The following is a 21,526-nucleotide window of genomic DNA, read 5'->3' as shown; positions in this document are numbered from 1 at the left end:
TTCCTAGCATTCTGGTGGGCTGTACTGCTGGCTGGATTCTATTAATGGCAGGCTGTTTGATATTGATCTTTTAAAATCAATTCACAGTATTGCTTGCTTTGCTTCCCCCTTCCCCACTTAAATTCATATGAGGAAACCAACCAGCAAAGTAGCTCAGGAATCACTGGTGCCTTAACTATCTGAAAAACTGAGGGCAGTATGTGCATTTAAGCACTAGTTCTGGAGCAGTAATGAGAGAGCAGATTCCTTGGTTATGTAGTCCATTCCTTGTTAACTTGTATTTATCCCTACAATACAGTTCTTGCACTCTTTTCCAGAATATTTTAAATACTTAATAGTAGTTGGGTATCCAGGTTGTAGCCGTATTGATCTAGAGCAGGGGCGGGCAAAATATGGCCCGTGGGCTGGCTATTCTATTGGCCTGCAGGACCCCATAAAAAATTAATAAAATATTTATGGGTTCCTGGCTGCCTGTCAAAGATGACATGGGCCGAGGGCAGTAGGACCCAGGGGGAGCTGGCAGCAGTAAGCAGGAGCCCAGCTCTGCCCACCCCCAGCCATTTCCCTGCTTTGAGCCCCCACCCTGCTTCAGTACCACGTGGCTCCCAGCTGCATGGCCAGACCGGGAAGCCCAGGGCCCCACTGGTATGGGTGTGTGCACACACTCAGGCAGGGGCAAAGAGTGTGGGCGTGCGTGGCGCATGGGTGGGTGAGGCGCTGTGCGTATGTGTGTGCGTGGGGCAGGCAGGGGCGCGGTGTGTGCACGCGCGCATGTGGGGCGGGCAGGGGTAGTGTTCATCACGGAACCTCACATAGTGGTGAGAGGCTTCATACCAGCTGTGAACGGACTGCCCAGAGGAGTTTTCCATCTATTGACTCCTCTGTGAAATCCTATGAAATATAAGGACTTTCATTTCTACCCTGGAGAACTTTTACAATCACTTCTCCAGTGTCTGATGAAGGGTGTTTGTGCTCAAAAGCTTGCAATTAAAGACATTTTTTTGCAAAAATCTTGTTGGTATAATACAAGATATCATCTCTACTACGAGTCCTAATAGTAGTTGGGCATTTACCTCTACTCTGGCATGTCTCTTTCACAGTCCGTAGGATTTCATTATCAGAATATTTCCCTTGAGAGGAACTAAATTTTCCTTTTAAACTTAATCCCATGCCTCCGTGTTTAACCTCTTTGTTCTGCTGATTCCTCCCCCTTCTTTGAGCTTTATTGTCTTCATATACTTTTAAATTGTCTCATTCTCTCAGCCGTGACTTAGATAAGGACTCCCTAATTTTAAATATATTTTCAGGTATTACTTGCTCTAGTTAATGTTTATAAAGTTGGTCCTTAATTTCTGTCTGATCGACTCCTTTCCAGTAACAGTGTATCTATCCTAAACCAGTGACAATATTTTCCAGGTATAATTTCAGTAGAGTTATGCGGAACGAATTTTATTACCTACCTGAGCCAATGAAGCCCACAATTGCATTATAGTGTGAAATAGGAGGAAAAACGCAAACTCTTTTTTATTTAACTTACTCTGCGTGCAGTATCTTTCCTCTTGGGTGAAAACGTGATGTTGAGAATCTCTTGTTCCACATATAGTTTTATTCTCCTGGTCACTTTTCAGATCAGTTCAGACCTCTTATCACACTTGAAGTTCTGGAACAGACGTCTGAGACCAGGCTACTTGATGCATTAACCCACAAAGATCCCAAACTCAGTCAAGATCATCAGGCTATTAAGACCTGATGTTGCATTTTAAAGAACAGGAGGATGATTTTTCTAACTGGGATAAAGCTCTAAAGTGACTAAGTTAAGTCTTGAAAACAAGAGAGCACCTGTGTCACTTAAGCACTTCTGAAAAATCTTATCCCTTTTCAAATTCTTTGCAAGAGAAAATTTAAGTCAGCCAAGCATAGCCAACTCCAGATCTCATTGTAAATCCCATTGTTCATATTCCACTGCCCAAACTTGTTTGAGCCTTCCAACAATAACAAAAGTGAAACCACAAGCATGAAGGGGATGAGAGTACAAATAGTACTTAGGTGGTAGGAGCAGTTTATTTAGGAGTTCAGGTTCTGCTTGTATAAGGCTGTATGTCGCAGTCTCAGAACATGGAATTGTATGAAGAGTTTAGATCAGGGGTGAGCAATCTTCCAGCTACAGGCTGGGTTGACTCACCCTGGGTCAGAAATGGTCAGGTGCTAGAACTCAACTGCTGCCAGTTGTTCCTGTGGTGGCATGTGGGGAGCCATCCCACAGCTAGTGCTCTTCCCTGTGGTGGCTTGGGGAGAGTGCTCAGAGCCAAATGCCTCTGAAACTCCATGTCCACAGGTTCTTTGGGCCAAGTTCAGCCAGTGGGGCGTAGGTTGCTGAGCCCTGGCTTAAGACTGTCTTGACAATATTATATTTTATATTTTTATATGTATGTATTATCTTTATATGTATGTACATGAGTGCATATATTGAATACATACAGATTATATGTGGATATATTATAAATATATAAAATAGATGTTCCTATATCTACATATTTATATATGCAATATAGATACATATTCTGCATGTATATAAAAATACACATACAAACATATCTGTCTGTATATATGAATTGCCTAGGGAAAAAAAGCAGCGTCTGCCATTGATTCCCTGTATATATGAGTTAGACCAGATTTGGTTTGCAAGAAAGTAAATCGCTACCACAAGACATTTTATGCCAAGTCTAGCCCTAAGCAAGTTTTATATAGCTGTGTTATAAAATCTTCAAAATAGTCTGTTAGCATTTCCAGTAGTTACCTATTAGCTGTAGCAGCTGTATTGTGCAACTATATAATCTTCAAAGAAAAAAGACAAATATTCATTTATTTCCACAAAAGTAGTGTCATTTATGGGTGGAACTCTGTGAGAAACAATCATTCTAACATGCATTGTTGACATTTTTGACAGTTATTGTATGCGTCATATTGGCGTGAATTTTCAGAACAAGTTTATTTCTTTAGTATTTACTCTTGCTATCCTATTGCATACTTAGTAACAGCTTGCTTCAGCTGTTCATGGGTCCACAGATCCTGTGTTGGGTTTTTGGCTTCTAATAATCCTGGAAGTAGAACTAGATCTGTCGATCACAGCAGGGCAAAAATCTTTCCTTCTGTAGAAACCAGCCTGTTCACTTCTGGGTCTGCAGCTGGCTTGTGCCTCTTTCTTGCCTATGTTATCAGTATTATTTTTTATTAACTGAAATAACTAGAATTTATTCTTAATCTGAATAAGAAGACTGTCAAAAATACAGTATAACTGCATATTATATGGCATCAGGTTTTGGTTGCACATTCTTTCACTAAGATATAGTATGTGTGCACTTTTATGTAATTGTCACCATGGCAAATTGGTAGACAAAGAAAGGAAAAGGGAAGTATTGCTGCTTATGCTGCCCTTTGTTTATCAAACACATGAATGTGGATTTTTGCTTATTTTTCAGACAGGATATTCCACAGTGTTTACACTGTGTCCTCTCTTGCTGGGTTCTGAACAGAGCCGCGGTTGCAGAAAGATGACCAGCATGTAGCACAGCCAATACACCAGACTAGTAATGGCTAATCCCATCAGTCCGCTTTCTAAACCTGGCTGTCTTGGTACCCAACCAGAATTTTCTCCCTCTGCCATGTGAAACTGCAAACTCTCTGCGCAATGAATACATGAGAATCATCTTTCAGATCTGTATACAACCCAGCCCAGAAGCCCTATTCCAGTAATCAAAGTTAACCTCGCAAAAATGATCAAATTGAGGCAAGAAAACACTTGCTGTATAGGTTCATACCCTAAGGAAAGAGCAGAATCCCCGTAAGATTTTCACAAGGGGGATTCAGGTACATCAGATTCTTTTTCTCCTCCATCTCCAAATCAGAAAAAAACAGAAGCAAGGAAAATAAGACGCTTTCCTGCCAAAAGATGCAGAAGAATTTATCCATCTCTAGCCCTAAAAGATCTGTGCATTGGAACCCAACCAGAGGAGCAGTTCTATCAAAGATTTTGGTTGCTATAAGAGGAAAAAAACCCAAAAATAAAACACAAGTGCCTTTTTTGTATTCCTCAGAGTTCTCAAGATAGACATGTGCAATTTAGAAACTGTTGTGGAAAGATAAAAAGCATGAGAACAGACCGATGTCTTCCTGGGAGGAAGTGGAGCAATTGCCCACTTGAACCAAAAAAGTAATAAGAAAATTGAAATAAGGTTTTTGTTTTTTACCAGAGGGTTTCAAAATCATCCATAGAAAATCATGCTCTTATAAATATATTTATATGTGAACAATCAAAGGAAAGCAACAAAGCAAACTATTAAGTTAAACTATTAAGCAACTTATTAAACATTAAATGGAAAAGATTTCACCAGAGTTTCCTAGGATGAACTGAATGGAGAAGGAAGTTAAATCTGCCATTTTTATTTATTTATTTATTTATTTATTTATTTATATATATATATATATATATATATATATATATATATATATATATATAAAAATAAATAAATAAATAAATAAATAAATAAAAGAATCAACTTGCTGTTCATGTACTTCAAGATCTCAGGTGAATCCTTTCATGCCTTTTAATTGTTACCTGTTTCAATACCTAGGGAAGAAAATTTCTCATCTTCTGTCTCTTAATGGAATTTCTAACAGGAGGGACCTGTTCTAAATTGAGTTTGAGTTCTTGCTACAGAGCCCAGAGCATGTTCCACAAAGCCATCTCAGTCTCTCAAAGCAGAAATATTTCCTTGGCTCACCTTGGAGATGCCAAACATATCTGGGATGCATAGGTGACACAAATTCTGTGCTTTGAAGATAGTGTCAGTTATTACTGCTCTTTTATTTAAAGGCAAAAAAATACCCAAATCAGTTCCCAAAGATGAATTCAGTGCAGTATATTCAAAGTAAATAAAGCAAAAAATGTAATTCCTACCAGCCATCAGAGCATACTCTTATAGAGGGCATTAAGCAGAACCTTGGTAGGATGTGCATCAGAGGGAAATAGATATATCAGCTTCCAAATTTAAGGTCATCAGCCAATGTTGGTTTTAGCCATAGAATATTGCAAGTGGACAAACCTTCTGTGAACAAAAGCAGACTTAACTATTAATGCACCTCACCTCATTCTTCATAACCCATCTGTACAGTAATCATTTAAAATATCACTGTTTAAGTCCTACATATATCATTGTTTTGATGAATAAGAACTGTCGTGCACGTTTGCTTTAGTAAAGGTCCAGTGATCCAATTCACCATGCAAAAGAAAACTGGTTTAACAGATGCAATAATAAAGACGCGTGTTCTTGTGTTCTCCAGCCATGTTGGATGTGGATATTGGAAGGATCCCAGTTAATTGAAGGTGTTTCAGAAGGGGATTGCCTTTCTGGCAAAGATTGATGGGTCTGATTCTGCAAAGAGGCCTTTACTGATGGATCTGTGGATTTCTTCTACTGAGGAGTGGGAGCAGGGGGAGGGACTTCATTTAAATAAAGGACATTTTTCTTTCTTTTCTTTTTTTAAGGTAAGTACAGATACCTTTTTATGTCCAATTACTTCATTTTTGCGTGAACCTGTTGAGGTAACTGTTTATTCCATTGCCATAGTATAGATGGTGGTTGTGGCTAAATAGCCCTTATACTCGAAACCTCTGTTTTAAATTGCTGGTAACTGGAGCTTGTCAGAAAACAGGAGGAGAAATGTTGAATGTTCCAGTTCACAATTTTTTTTTAAATATGTTTGAAACTTTTCAGATCATTAAATGTGCAACAAGCTTGAATGCCTCCTTCTGGGGAGGAAAAAAAAAACACATTGTTCTTAACTTATGGATGGTGGTTTTCAAAATAATTTTGAAGTTCAGCCACTTTTGCTGCATCAAATCAAGATCAAAATCTGCATGTCTAGCCACCGTCATACTAAAATGAGTCTGTAAGTGTGTATCTCAACCTAACAGGAAGTAAGAAGGTAAAGGTACTTATGAAGGTATTCACTCTAGCACTACTTCATCTCAAGTGTTTCTGCCTTCTTGTTCTGGAAATGTGGCATCCATGCCTCAGTCTGCTGCTTCATTCTTTTTCCAGCTGCCCTGAAAGGTAAAGGGAAGAGACAATGGAAGGCCGAGAGAGAATCCAAGAAATATCAGGAGTGAATCTCAAAACAGAAGCTCCAGGTTGGAGAATCAAAATACAGTTTCCTCTTGGATGGATCTGCTTCCACGACTTGCTGCTTCTTTCCCTTGAGCAAATGCTTAAGTGGTTTGTTTGTTTGTTTGTTTGTTTGTTTGTTTGTTTGTTTGTTTGTTTGTTTGTTTGTTTGTTTGTTTGTTTAAAGCTGACATTAGTGTCATAGGTTGGGCCCACCCAGGGGATACTCCTTGTCCTACCATCCATTATGAAGAAGGTGAATTTGCCTGCTCCTTTATGTCCCATCTCTCTCAACCAAGAGAAAAAGAGCTCCTGACTTCTGTTTGGGTGAGGGTGTTTCCTCCCCTTCCCCTCTGTTTCTGTGAATATAGGGAAGACATTTCTTTCCCCCCACCCACTTTGCTGTATTTTGGAAAGCTGACTCCTTGGGGGGGACATTTTCATCTTATCTCCATGCCTAATATCCTTGGTGAGCTCTGTAGTACCAGGTCTCCTACAGTATTTCCTCTGTGCCTCCAAAATGACTGTGACCATCTCTGAACAGAAATGTTGATTAGTTGGAAATTTATGACATGTTAAAGTTTATATTGCTGGGTTTAGTAATTCCTACTGCTTTAACTACCTGTATGAGTGGATTCCTAGGGGTAAGACTTTCCTTAATAGAAGGGAATATGCTGCTAACCCATCCAGGTAGCTACCATTATGGCCCAGACAGCCATTTAAAGTGTACTTGGCTCAGGTTTGCTTTACCTTCCGCACTTCATATCATGCCATAGTAGCCTATTGGGAGACCTTCCTGCCGCTACTTATATCACTTGAGGCAGACATTATTCTGAGTGTCTCTTGGTAGTTGTTGTATGGGCTAGTACAGCTGCCAGTACTGAATACACAAAGGTTACTTTGGAACTATGTTGCATTAGTAGCTGCCTAGGTGGATCCTGAGCTCTCTGCCCTCCTCAGTTTTTTCCTCCAAATTAATTCCTGATTGTTTCAACCTTTGCTCTAGGTTGTGAGCCTTCAGTGAAGAGGCGGTCTAAAATGGTAGAAGAGATTATTCTTGGATATTGGTCTTTTTTGACACCCTTTATAAAAATGAGATCCTGTAAGACTGCTCTAGAGCTAAAATATTTGACCATCTTATGAATAGAAATCCAGATGATTTTTTTTTTTTAGAAAATATGTATTCATTTAGAAATGTATTCTAGTTTTCCAGAGCTCTTCTCTGTGAACACTGTTTAGGTTTGATCTGACTTTGAGATGTGTGGGTTGGATTTAAGTGAACATATCAAAATGTGCAAGCCTTCAGCTCTATTGTTATGAGTGAATCTTCATCTGTGTGAAGTTAGGCCTAGTTGCCCTCTGCATAAGAGAGATTCAAGGAGCATATGTATCTACTGTGCCACAGACAAACAACTTCAAGACATTCATCTTGCATTTCCAGTTCTGTTTCTGTAATTGCAAAGTATATTTGGAAAGAGAACTTATGAAAAATAAGATATAATTACTTCTCCCTGCCTGCTTTCCCTGAAGCTCTTAGAAAAGATTTGTGTCTGGGATGTCAGATCACCAGCACATGAAGTATGGTGCATTTTGAAATCTTTTAAAAAAATGTAGCATTTGGCTCTAGCTGGGCTCTAGCTTAATTGCTTTGCTTTAGCTTAAATTTAAACTTTTTCAAAATATATTTCCAAAAAATATGGAGAAAGAAATGACTTAGTGTGACTTATTCTTAACAGTTTTTGAGAACAGTTCTTTGTACAGTTAAAGTACCTATCAAACTTGGGAGGGAATCCTATGTTCAAAATCAGTTTACTGTAGTGTTTGATCTTTTGAGAAATAAGAAATGTTGTCTGAAACGTTGAACCATAGTACCGAACAGTAAACAGTATAGAAATAAATGAGTTGTGAAGAAAAATATTTTTAAATTCAGACTTCTCAAAGTATTTTGGAGCTATCGGTAGGGGGAACCTTACAAACAGATGAAGAACACTTTTTTTGTTTTCCTGATAGCTGCTTCTGGTAGTTGGAATTAAACTAGTTTGGATCAACTTAATTTCTTAAGTCAGTTAACCATGAAACATTGGTTTTAACTAATGCCTAGATATGTATTAAATTTACCAGCATACTTAAATCTCTTACATAGCCTCTGGGTTACTGCTTCATGGCTGTTGTGATTTATGTTGGAATGCATTTCAATCTTAGAATATTCTAAAAATAATTGTTCAGATGAGGCTTAAATACATACTTACGTAGTGAGCCATTCTCATTTGGTTCTCTGTCAGATGACTTCAATGTCTTTTTAATGCTATGAATACATATCAAACCACTACTCTGCTTGATCTCTTCTGTAGTTTTGTTCAGTAATATGCTTAATAATCTGCTACTTTTTAGAAAATTGAGCCTCAAGTGTGTTTAAAAAAAAAAAAAAAATACAGGACAGTAAGAATAACGTTCATGGTTTAAAGAAAGTTCTGTTTTTCAAACTGTAGTAGTGGCATACCAGCAGATTCAGCATGGTATAAATCGAAAGTGATTTTTTTTACAGTGATGGTGTCTTGAAATTAGATTATATCATTCGAGAAGCTTATTTATTACAGGCATCTTTATTTGACTTTCTAAATCCCCTGCCAAGACTTAAATTCATATTGTAGGAATCTCCAGCTTAAACCTTGTTGATCTCAGGAGAGAGAGGCCAAAATATGTGCATTTCTTAATGCTACTAAGAGAGCTGCATTCAGGAAAGCATTTAAATATGTGCAGAACTTTTTTATTGCGAGTTAGGTGCTTGTTTAAAAGCCCTTTCTTAATAGGAGTATTATCCAGAATTGGGGTCTTGGATTGCTATACATAACACAATAAAGTAATCTGGCATGCTTTTCACATCTCATACAAACTATAAAAAGGTTTTTGAGAACTGTTTTAATCATAATGTCTCTTTAGAGACATTGTTAAATTGAAATATTTCTAAGCTTTAAAAAATTACTTTGTTTATAAACCCTTAAAAATAACTTGAAATAACTGTTCATATTTCTCTTTAATAAAATTCATGTTCTGGTTACTGTTTTTGTAAATGAAAATGTACTATTAATTTTAAACCAGCATTTTGTAAGGTAACATTACAGTGCTCTGAAGCCTGCAGCCGGACTGCTGTTTCTAGAGTAATGTCTCTTTCTTATGTATTAAATATAATAAATATATTGAAGCAATCAGTTTCTGCTTATATTGTGCATCAGATTTTATCATGTGTTCGGGGTAGGTGATCACTCTTCTTCTTACGATCCCTAAAGTAAAGGACTGGTACAAGAAACCCTGCTCTATGGTTCTAGTTCAGTGATTCTCAACCAGGTTGCCACAGCACCCTGGGATTTCCTGAGATTCTTTAAAGTATGCCATCAATATTAGGTGTGCAAACACGTATAAATGGTTCACAAGCAAACTCAGAGATCTAAAATAGGAATCCAAAGTGACAAAAAAATTCTGAGAGATCCTTGTAAGAACATTTGCTGTATCACTTTTCTATAGGCAAGAAACCACTGTAAGTTGGGAACTGGCATTTTCTGAGAGATGCCTTTAGGCTAAAAAGTTGAGAACTGCTGTTCTAGTGTCTCATAGTCTTAAATCTTAGCAAAATTTAATGAGACACTCTCACCTCTGAGCCATTCAATTCCTACTTCCCCCCCTTGTTTAAATGTAACTTCCACCTTCCCACTTTAGCCAGTCAAGGAGACCTGATGGCATAACTGGCACATCTCTTCTTTGCACCTCTATCCCTCTTATCCCTCCCCTCCCTCCCTCCCTCCCAGCTGTCTAACTCTAGAGTCAGGTCTTAATTTACTTCCCCATTCCCTATCTACTGTTTTCAGTTTGTTCTAACTTTTCCATAAGAGGCTTTGGGAGCCACTTTTTCATAAGGAACAGGAAAATCAGGAGAAAAGCATGTCAACATGGTACTTCAAGAACTAATCTTTGCTGGTATTGAAATGCTTTATCAATGCTATGGAGAAAGGAATGTAGCAGAGGATCTTCTCCTTTCCAAAAATCAGTTTTACTGTAAGTAACTGTTTAAAAAAAAAACACTGTTTCCATATTTCTTTTCACTTAGAATCTCAGAAATGAACAATAGACAAATGGTGTTAATGGCTCATTTACAAACTTGCTCTGACCTCTCTAAGTCAAGCAAGGCTCTTCTTCTTGAGGCCATAATTTTTTAGAAGAAAAGGTTGGACCACTTGTTGAGGGTATGGTTTCTATTTATTTATTAAATAAATGAACATCAGCAAGTGTATGTGTGCATGGTTTTAGGAACAGTGCATGGTTGGACCTTGTTGCAGTGTGATAGGGAAGATTGTATATTGTATTACACCAATAGACAGCCTTGGGGTGGAGAGAAAAATAATGAATATTGAATCCCAAAGACATTTTCTGTCATACTATACAAATGTTAAGGTATGTTAAATTTAAGCAAGTTCTTAAATGTGTAATGTAATCCAAATTTTTAACATAATCCAGAAAAGGAGACATTAACCACATGTAGATATTATTTGAACAAATACGTTTCTAAAATGTATAATGAAACACATTTGTTCTTTTGATCATAAATTAAGAAATTGCAACTTTAATTGAAACCTTAAGTTCAACTTTTGTTATTTTCAGTCTACTAGTCATGTTATGTTTTAAATTGTAGAACATGACTTGTAGAGAATACAAATCCTGAAAAGAGGGACAGTGTTAATGCAAACCTATTGTTAGTAAATAAAAATTTGATATCTTGGGACTTTGCTTTCCAGAGAACAGCTCAGTTTAATGATGCTTACTTTCTGTTGGAATGAAGTATAGTAGTGTTTAAGTGAACATTTTTGTTGTGGTAGCTGTTTTTAGTAGGGGTGCACTGCTAGAGATTTTTGGGGCCAGTACTGATAGTTGATTTTTAAGGAGGCATATTGGCCAATACCAGTTTGATTTCTGACACCAGCCTTGCAGCTTGAAGAGCAGTGTTCAGCTAGTAAGTTTGTTGTGGTGGAAGGAAAAGGGGGTGGGGGGAGAGGGGCAGATCAAGGCCCCTGCAGTCAGGGAGGGAGTGGGGCTGGTACTGGAGCAGGCTTTTTTCTTCTTGAGGCCATAATTTTTTAGAAGAAAAGATTGTATTCCAGTTGGGGTTAAGCAGGGCACAGGACCCCCGGGAGGACATGGGGGCTGGGCGTGTGCCCCCAGATTTGCGTGTGGTGGGGCAGCTGCCACTGTGGGCTAGGGCTGTGCTGAGTTCTTCCTGGCAGAGGGCTGGGTTGGGCTGTGCTCGGGGCAGGCGGCAGCGATGCTGGGGGGGGAGGCTGCAGCCATCCCAAAATTCACTGTAGCCCCCTCAACCCCACCTCCCAGCACTGCCGCCACCTGCCCCAAGTGCAGCCCAGCCCAGCCCCTGCTGGGAAGCGCCCCATGCAGCCCCGGACCCAGCCTGCCTCACCCCATGCAGATCTGGGGGCACATGCCCCCCCATACCCTCCTGGGGTGTGCCCAGTGGCAGGAGCCACCCCATGCCCCCAGATGAGCAGTGCCTCAGTCTCAAGCCCACCCTGGCTGGGCAGTTCCAGCCCTACTCCCTCACTGGGGGGCCTTGATGTGCCCCACACACTCCTTCCCTTCCCTGTCCCCCTTCCCCATCTACCACAACAGACTTACCAGCTGCACACAGCTCTCCAAGATGACGGGTTGTGCTCTTTGCTGCCTATGTGCTGTGCTGCAGCTGCGCCAATGCATGGAGCATTTATCGGCTGAATTATCAGGTGCATCAGGCTGATTTCTAATACAGTCAATTTTTTAATACCAGTACCGATCTGATACTGGACTGATGTATTGGTTGCACATCTAGTTTTTAGCAAACTTGAATTTCATGGTTCAAATAAGAGGAAACTTTGAACGTAAATGTCACTGTGTTATTTAGTTTGTATAGTACATTTTTAACCAACTTAAGTTCCAATTCCTTGGTTAGACAATGAAGAAAGCATCTTCTACAATTAACTGAAGTGTATCAGTAGCTCATTTATGTATATAATAGTAATTTTACCAAGATAAAAATATGTTGTCCAGCTCTTGTGGCTTGGTGGCAGGGAGCATAATTATAAAACATCATGGAATATAGTCTCTTATGTTGGAAAGTCCTGTACTTTCATGGAATCATAGAAGGAATGAGGAAAGACTAAGTAGGCCTTGTTTGTCATTCTCTGACTTCACTGTGCTTTTTGATAAATGACATGCTTTTTAGTACTTGGCCTGAAATGGAAGGGAAAATAGCAGGCTTAGCATTAGGAAATCTTGGCTTCTGGTGCCAAGAACTTAATACAATTTACATATTTACAGAACATTTTAATAGTAATGTTATGTTGTGTACTACTGAAAAGGATATTGTGAAAGTAGAGAAATTGAGAAAATAAATGGTAAGTAATATGAGCATATGAAATTATGAACGTCTGAAACAGGTGAATCCAGATAAACTATGCATGACCCAACTAAAGCAAGATGAGTACTCAAACAAATGCTAGCACGTGTTTTGTGTTGTTTTCCTGAATAAAGGTGATACTTTAGCATATGCTTGAAATTTTCCTAATGTGTAGCTATGCTATCTACCAGAGGACAGAGACTGGACAAAACCTTGGATATGTAGCAGATCATGGATATTGGTGTTGAATCGATTATAGTAAATTCAAGCTATTAGCAAAGATTTAAAAAAACTAATAGTTGAATTAAAATTAGGAATTTTTAAAAGTTCAAAGTAGCTAGAAAGTGGTTTTTCATACTATTTTTTACAAGTGTCATGTATTATAAAATATTACCAGAAAACAGATTTTGTTAGAAGTTTAAGTTTTATAAGAGAAAATGGTTGCCAATGGAGTGGGGTTTTTTTTCATTTTAATAACATACCAGAAGTTGGTTGATTAATGTTTTAAATGGTTTAAGTTCAAGTTAACGTCTATTTTGTTTTCGAATAATTTTCTTTCAAAATTATTTGCTTGTGAATATAAATTTGTAGAGGAAAAAGTATGGTCATAATTTAGTTATCGCTATAAAATAAAGGGAAGATCTAAGAGGCAGTTTCATGGGTAAAGGTACTTTTTGCTCTTATTGCCAAAATTACTCATTTCTGTATTATGATTATGGTAGATAATTTACCTTTTTAAATCTTGTGAAGCTGAGATTATCTACTGCAGTCACTTTTCATGAAACCTCTTTTCCCAGAAGAAGATACTTGGAGTCCCTTTCTGAGCAAATCTGGTTACTCTTTTCACAATCACGTGTTTGTTTATATTGCAGGTTTAGGCAGATAAAATAATGTATATAATTAAAAAAAAAAAAGAATTATTTATTCTAAAGTGAATATATGTGAGCTAGCTCCCTTTAACTCTAGTCTATAAATTTAGATAGGCTTTCCCACTTTATTTTCATGCCAGTCCTGTTTAAGGATCTTGGTTATTAGACTGTTGCCTTTTTTTTAAACCAAAGGTGGTCTTGAATGGTTTAACCTCAAATCATAGTTAACATCTGCAAAACACTCAATTCTTTTGTTTGCCCACCACTGTTTTTAGAACACAACAGCCTTTTTTTTTCTTTTTCAAGTTATATTGAGTAGAGTTCCATATAACATGTTTTTAAATCGGTTTTTAGCTCCTTATGTGCTGATAATGGTATTTTTTTGTACTTCATTTTCATCTGTTAATACAGTTTTTTTGTTTACTAAATTTTGTATAGAATAAGTTATTTCCTTCGCTACTTTGGAGAGCGTTCCGATTATTCTTAAATTTTGTTGCTAGCAACCAAGACTTCATTTCCACTGAAGAGTATTTTATGAAGCACCTATGCAAAGAATGTAACAGCACAGTGCAACTGTGTTTATCTGCAGTGAAAGACTGGAAAGATCAGAAAAAAATCATTCCTGGTATCAGACACCAAACTGCTGCTGACCTTACTAGTGGTTACATGGAACTTTGTGTGCTTTGAAAAAGATGTCATAGGAATGAAACCAAATGTTCCAGTGTGGAAGTGCAAAATTCCATAGTGTGGAAGTTTTTCCTTTGTGTGCATGTATTCATATATATACATGTTTATGCATCTGTGTAGAATGATAAAATAGATAAATGACCCATGCTGTAACTCAGGGTTTTCCAACTTGAGACCCATGGGCTGAGGGTTTAATTTGATACCCATAGGCTCCTGCCTAGGCATCATTTCTCCCACCAATTCTCTTGGTGCTGCTGGGGTTGCTGGACTCCCCCTCCCTCCTCTGGCTTCCACTTCTTGCTCTTGCTCCTGCCCCTGGTGGTGAAGCAGTCTGTGGGGCCAGGGGAGCCTGGGACCTCCCCCTGAGTAGGATGGGAGGCACCTGCATGATATAATACAATGGGGAAGGGTGCTTGTGAAGCATAGCAGGAGGGTGCTCCCGTGACAGTTTGGGGGCAGGCACGGCCCACATAGGTGCGGTCCCTGGCTGTTTTGAAGTTGGACGGCTCTGTTCTAATCCATGACTAGTAGCAGTAATTGGTGAGAAATCTCCTTTGATCTTTTTTTCTTACTGCTGTGTAGCCATCTAGTCACATTCATGATACTCCTATTTTGAGGAATGGTTACAGGGTTGCATTGGACCACTTTGTTATGAGCATTCTCAGAGGGCTTCCTTCCTCCCTCCTTTCCTCCCCCCTCCCTGTGTTCCCCCATGGATTGTTTAACCCTCATCCATTCTCATGAAACTGTAACAGTTGTTCTCATGGGGTAGCTTGTTACCCTGCAGTTTGACATTGTTGGTCTTATGGGGTAACTTATTACCCCACCTGCAAGAACAAAATGGAACCAGTGACAACAGTATAAACGTACCAAAAGCAATTAATTAAACATACAGATTGTTTGAAAGAGTACTTACGATGATTTGAACCCAAAATATTATTTAACTAGAACTATGAACAAAATCTAAACTTTTTTTAGATTTTCAAAACATGAATGAACAATTTAAGTCTGCAGTTCATGCTGTTTTCAAACTAACAATTACTTCCAAAAACATTTCCTAACCTTTTTAACTAAATACTGCATTCCTCACAAAGCACCAGTGATGTACTGTGGTGCACACAAGCAAATCACTTACAATCTTCACGTCGTTTCTGGGTTTTGCAGTCATCTGTTCTTGGCCAAAAAGCACAACATCCACTAATGCTTGCAGAAGGTTCTACTGAGGTGTGTTGTGGCAATTTGTAATTTAGGGCAGTCATACCAGACTTAGATTATGCGTATCCATCATTCTTCATTTTATTTGTTCATCAATCAACTGTTCTCCAAACTCCTGCAAAAAAGCACCGTCTTAAAACGTGATCTTTTCTTCCAGTTTGTATTGTGGCCTAGCCAAATGATGAGGCTGGCAATGGCAGCCACATCCAACATATCGAAAAATAGTGTCATTGGCCACCTGTTTATTTTCCATCTGCAGATGGTGATATGGACTAAGTGGTCAAGGTTATCCACCCCATCCTTGTTTTTATTGTAGTCATGGATGATGTCCAGCTTTCTTTGCTCTCCACCCACTGACAGGTCATGGTGCATGCTTGACAGCAGCAGCACAACTTTGGACTTCTTTGGAACATAGGCAACTAGGGTGAGTTTTCCATCAAAAGCAAAAATGGTTGGAAAAGTTTCCCTCCTTTGATTTGCTTGCATTTTGTGTGGGATATTGGCCTTGTTTTTCCGAATCATACCCATATAGGTCGAATCCTGCTGTAACAGTCTTTCTGCCATGTCAGTACTTTTGAAGAAATTGTCACCCACAATATTCCTTCCTGTCTTGTACCAGGGATGAACCAGTTTTTCAATGACCTGGGTACCAAGATTACCTTGGCGTGGAGCTTCTGGTTGCTTGCCCAGGTAGATGTCTCCAGACAAGGGGAATGATATTGCTGCATCACAGTACCACCAAATTTTCAAACTGTATTTGGCAGACTTGCTGGGCATATACTGTCTGAAGGGACAGAGGCCCCTGAACGCAATGAGCTGCTCATCGCCCATCAGGTGTATTCCTGGAATATACCATTTCCTGATCTGCTCCACAAATTGTGTCCAAATAGCTCTGAAGGCAGCAAGCTTGTCCACAGCTCTCCTTTCCTCATGTGTCAGTTTGTTGTCAAATCTCAGGTAGCTGGTGATTTGGCAAAATCATTTTAAACTCATGGTGGCATGGAAGCAAGGACACCCAGTGCATTGCTCCCACAACTCCTCCATTTCCTCGTGACCACCATCGTATAGACCACTCAGCAGTAGGAGGCCAGCGTAGGCTTTCAGCTCTGTTTCTTCCAGCTGTTTCCACTCCTTTCTATTTTTAGGAAGGCTATCATTCCACTCCCTCGATCTTCTTTTTGCCTGTTTTTTTTTCGTATGATAAGTCAGGATATCTTGTGAGAGAAACAGGTGGAACCACTGTGTCTGTATTACTTTCTCTTGTTTGGCCCAGTACTTTCATGGACTATGTTCTTGGCTGTTCTCTGATAATGTATTAGCTATGGAATTTTTCCCCACGTTCTGCCATTTTCTTCTTCTAAAGGTGTCATCATCTGTAAGATTTTTTGGGGGTGGTGGCAGCAGCGGTTCTGCTCCACATCCTGCTGTAGCTCTCCTCAGTCTTCCATGGGAGTCCCGGGCTGGTTCTCTTCCTTCTTCCCTGGAAGTGTTGGCATCACTTCTGCTTGTGGCACCAGGTCCTCCTCATCTGAGCTGGATGAAGCTTCCATAGACACATGGTCATCTTGATCTGAGCAGAGTCAGCATCCTCACTGCCCTGGGATAAGATTTCATCAGTGGATGTCGCTGTCATCCCCGGTTACCTGTGTAAGACAGGCTTCAGCACTGAATATGTTCTGCTTTCTCATCCTGGACTGCAGGAAAAAAGAATTGATTACTGCTGAATGCATATAAATAACAATCAAAGACAAGCCTGTCCCCCTATGCTGTCACAGAAGCAATTCTGCCCTGCCCTTTGGCAGCTGAGGTAGCACCCTCTCCTCCTGGGCACAGATGCCAGAGACTATCATCCACCCTTTGTAGGCAAGCCAAATGTGGGTGGATGCTGTTTGGAAACCACACATTCAGGGGCTTATTGAGAGCAGGTAAAGCAGCATGGGGGTGTTAAGCCCTCACTGTTGAAGGGGACTCCATAGTGTACACTGTATTGTAGTATGATGTTCTATTTCTTCTCTGTTGTCCCTTTGCTCCTTGTCCTCACTACCAACAAAGGCAGGGGAAACTAGCTTGTATGTTATAAAAGGGGCAGGTGAGGTGGAGTTTTGCCATGAGAAAAGAGAGCAGAGGTGGATTTGGGTATGACAAAGTGGGTTGTTTTTTTTTGGGGTGGGGGGGGGGGATGTTGGCAAAGGGCAGGGTATTTTGATGGCCTTGCAGCCTGCAAACAAAGTAGTTAGCAGAAGGGATTACTACATCTTCTGCAAAAGCAGAGCAGAGGATGGCCATCCATTAGTTACCATGGATACCTGAAATGGACATGAATGAGGTGTGAATGAATGCTGACCTTTCAGATGCATCTACCCAAAGTCACCAAACAGGTCTAGGCCTGTCATTTATACAGAAATAGAATTGGGGTAACAACTTACCCCAGTGCATTAACATGGGCTTGGGGTAGGTTGTTACCCCATATGGAAAAACATATTCACGCCTGGGTAATATGTTACCCTGGGCAGTTTATCATCCACACAAAGCAAACTGTTCATGTAAGCTGGCTGTTCTTTGGGGATATTGTGCACTGCAGTGCCAGTGACAATGTCCTAAAAAGATTTTTTTTTAGAATGAATTAACTTTAAGGTACTGTACAAAATATGCGTCTGGGCTAGGAAATTACCCCATGGGAACATATGAAGGTTAAATATAAGAAAAGCAAAAGAGATGTCAGACCTCAGGGCATTCTCTCAAATGTTAATCCTTGGCTTCGGAAGGAATGAGTCCTTCCCTTAGCAAGCCCTATTGAGAAACTTCCCAGCAAAATGACGTGGGAAATGCTCATCCATCCCATTGTGGTCCATAGTATAACTAAAGCAATGCACTCCTGTCTTTGACCTAATGACATTCATGTTTCCAATATGCTTAAAAGTAAATAGAGGAAGTGCAAGTATCTTTCTCCTCCAGAAACTTTAGTGAAGATGATAGTCTTAAAGGACTCTCACTCCACCCACCTCCCCATAGAGAGTGCAATCCCATTTTGAGCCAATCCTTAAATTGCTTGGGACCAAACTTTTAATTGGGATGTGTATGGTGTATTGGTTTTTATTTTTGCAATAATAGGGACTTCAAGACCTGAATATGCCCTGTAGGTACTACTAAATATTGCCCAGTTTATAAAAGCCAGGTATCTTTATTTACCCTCAAAATTAGCTTGTCATTCCTAGTTTTCAACTGAAGTTGAATCTCTTCAAAACCTTGTTTGCAGTGAATGACTCAGTCAGTCAGTACATTTACATGTACCATACTTACTGTGCATTAAGTTTAGTACTTGGTTATTTAAATACTACATTGATGTACAGTAAGTGGTGCTACTGTGCAGGAGTACCGGTGCATGGATGTTTTGCAGACATTAACTGTGCAGTAGTATATTAGCATGGGTTTTTCTCGGCATGCTACTGTGTAGATGTGTAGAGATGCACCCAGTCAGTCAGTCATGTAAAGGCTTAAAGAAAAAAAACCCTAAAACATGTTTTGGTCTCTGTGGTATCACATACTGTATTGTCTCAGGGTCAGTTGATTTGTTATTTCTTTTATGGATTGAAAAGGTACCCAAAGAGGCAAACTGAAAAGTAGATTTAAGAAGCACCAATCAGGTAGGGCAGTTTTCAGTTTACTTTTTTTTTTTAAATCCCAGAAACCTAGGAATTACATGATGAAAAAAAATACTAAAAAAGGGCAACCTTAAGCCACTGTCTTTTTTTTTTTTTTTTTTGCCCTCCCTCTCCAAACCCCTCCCTTTGGTCAGATAATATATTTTTCATTTCTAATTTGTGTTTCCCCTTTGTAGCCTGGTTTTTGTTCCCCATCTTTGTGTTTTAGCATACTGACCTTATTTCTCAGGCTTGCCTTAGTATTCCTCTGCGGGTTTTCTATGAATGTAGCAACAAGATTTTGGTATAAACAGCTGAAAGTTAGCAGCTTTACCCACTGTACTGGTAATGGCCACTTCAAGTTTAGGTGCATGTGCCTGGTGTTATAGCAAATAAATAATATTATTTGAGGGGAGAAACTAATGCTAGAATATTTAGCATTGCACAATAACATGAAATATATTCTCTTGAATTAGCTAGTGTGAGGGAGAGATGAAGACCAGTATTTTTAATTAATGAATAGCATGCAAACATGAATATAATTATAAAATGTGTGCAAGTGTATATATTCTAATAGCATGAAAATAAGTCAGCATTATTACCAGCATTCTCAAACTTTAGAAGAGTTGTTTTTTTGGGTTAACTTTTTACTTTGCATTGAAGACACCTTTCTTCAGATGTATATGCGGCAGAAAACTTTCAGAACTTCACAGAAGTACCTGTTTCTATAGCAGTAGATGGTCGTAAAATATTTAAAAAGCAAAACTTAAAAACAAGTAAGTGGTGCATAATAACCCACAGAAAGCAGACTATAAGATGATGGACTGTACTAAAGTTTTTCTGCCTTTGCCTGCTACTGCTTGAAAACAAAACTACAAAAAAAAAAAAAGGAACGGACAGAAGCATGCACTGGAAGCTGATAGCTGTATAACACGTTTGTGTTGTATATCATGTTTGTGTTGAATCGGCCCAACTATTCTTGGTATTCAGTATAACCGCCCAACTATTCTTGGTATCCATTATAACATTATTTGAGAGTGGTGGTGCAAGCTGAGTGCCCTGATCCTGAAAACATTTTTATTCATGTATGTATGCAGCTGAACTTTCATTTCTACCCAGGAGAACTTTTACCATCTTCTCTCCAATGCCTGATGAAGGGTGTTCAAACACACTTCATCAGGCATCAGAGAGATGGTAGAAGTTCTCCTGGGTAGAAATTGTTCTGCAGAAATCTAGTTGGTCTAATAAAAGATATCACCTCTACCACAAGCCCCGATTGTATGCAGCTAAGGCGTTTTGTAGAAGAAGGGTATTGTTTCTATACCTTAAACTTTGTACTGGGGGAAGGGTGGTACTTGGAGAAAGGGAATGTGAGGGAAGGGGGTTGGGTTTTTTTTCTATTTCATAAAATTTGATTTTTTTTTTCATTGGCCTGAAATGTTAACTTTTGTATTATGTAGCACTGTTTTACATGTGTCACTGGAAAGATGGAATTTTCAAAACTAAACCACCAGCCCTGGCTAACATGTCTGAGCTGCAAGTCTCACTGCTTCCAGTTCCCTTCCAGTGTGTGGCCTTTACTGAAACAAGTGCCTTAAAGGAGGTGTTCCCAAATGTTCAAAAACATTGTTTTATAGCACTTACCCAGTTTTTAATGATTCTGCGCTATTTATTATGGTTTTGGTACTATAAGGAGACATGACTTGTTAGTTCTCCCATACCTCTCCTTTGCCACTAGATTTTGCTGTTAGTTTAAAGCTTTTTGCCTTTTGCCTTCTGTTTTGCTGTTCTTTGATTCTGCCTGAATACTGATGCCCTCACAGGGCACTGAATAATTTAATCTGTTCTTTTTAAATAACTTGACATAGGTTGGTGGTTGTTCTATATAAAATTTGAAGGAATTTGATTAGTTTTCTTTAAGATGCCCTTGAATTCAAGGCAAACCCCATTTTTTTCTCAACAAAAAAAAATGAAATATTGAATAAGGATGTCTATAGTAGTTTAGTTTCTTATACAAAGAAAGAAAAAAAACTCTACTTTCTCTAATGAAATTTATTACAAATATAACAGCACATATCTGTCCTGGTCATTTTCCAAATCCTTTTTTTCCCTATTGCTTGACATCTTATAGGCAATGTTTTCTTCTGTTGAGCTTATTAGAAATGTACCTTTTTTTTTGAGTACACCAGTTTTTGTTTGTACAGAGCTCTATGTCTTTAATTCATTTCCTCCTTGCTTGGGGGAGAGAAGCATGATGCATTCATCTAGTTGGTGTCAGAAATTGTTGTCATCCTTCACAAACCATTTCCGATAAAGATTTAAAAATTTGTCTTTAAACAGCTTTTTAAAAAACCATCCATCTGGAATGAGAACCTGTCTGCTTTGTGATCTCCCATGTTGTTGTTGTTGTTGTTTTTTTAACTGTTGACCATGTGTAAGCATCCACTATTATTTTATTTCCTTTTTATTGAGCTTTTAAAAAAATTTGAATTAAAAACATTGGGCACCTTTTAGAAG

The 21,526-nt window shown here is 38.9% G+C and overlaps 1 protein-coding gene across 18 annotated transcripts in view; it reads left to right on the top strand.

Annotated features, from left to right (window-relative positions):
- Positions 1 to 21,526, top strand: part of TSC22D1 (TSC22 domain family member 1) — a 313,047-nt gene that overhangs the window by 40,928 nt on the left and 250,593 nt on the right. For 2 of the 18 annotated variants that reach the window (XR_009461833.1, XR_009461751.1), the window contains 2 exons: positions 6,102 to 6,275; positions 7,171 to 9,373. The exons of 10 other annotated variants lie outside the window; for them this stretch is intronic. Coding sequence is in view for 2 of the 8 variants with exons in the window: in XM_059726638.1 (XP_059582621.1) it covers positions 6,130 to 6,275 (146 nt within the window). In the remaining 6 variants the exon portion in view is untranslated. Of the gene's footprint in view, positions 1 to 3,479; positions 4,497 to 6,101; positions 6,276 to 6,301; positions 6,492 to 7,170; positions 9,374 to 21,526 lie in introns of those variants that run through there. 6 more of the 18 variants (XM_059726638.1, XM_059726333.1, XM_014608352.3 and 3 more) reach the window with 6 other exon arrangements.

Source organism: Alligator mississippiensis, chromosome 1, assembly GCF_030867095.1.
Source record: "Alligator mississippiensis isolate rAllMis1 chromosome 1, rAllMis1, whole genome shotgun sequence".
Classification (NCBI taxonomy): Eukaryota; Metazoa; Chordata; order Crocodylia; family Alligatoridae; genus Alligator; species Alligator mississippiensis.
This window is presented reverse-complemented; position numbering and strand designations above follow the sequence as displayed.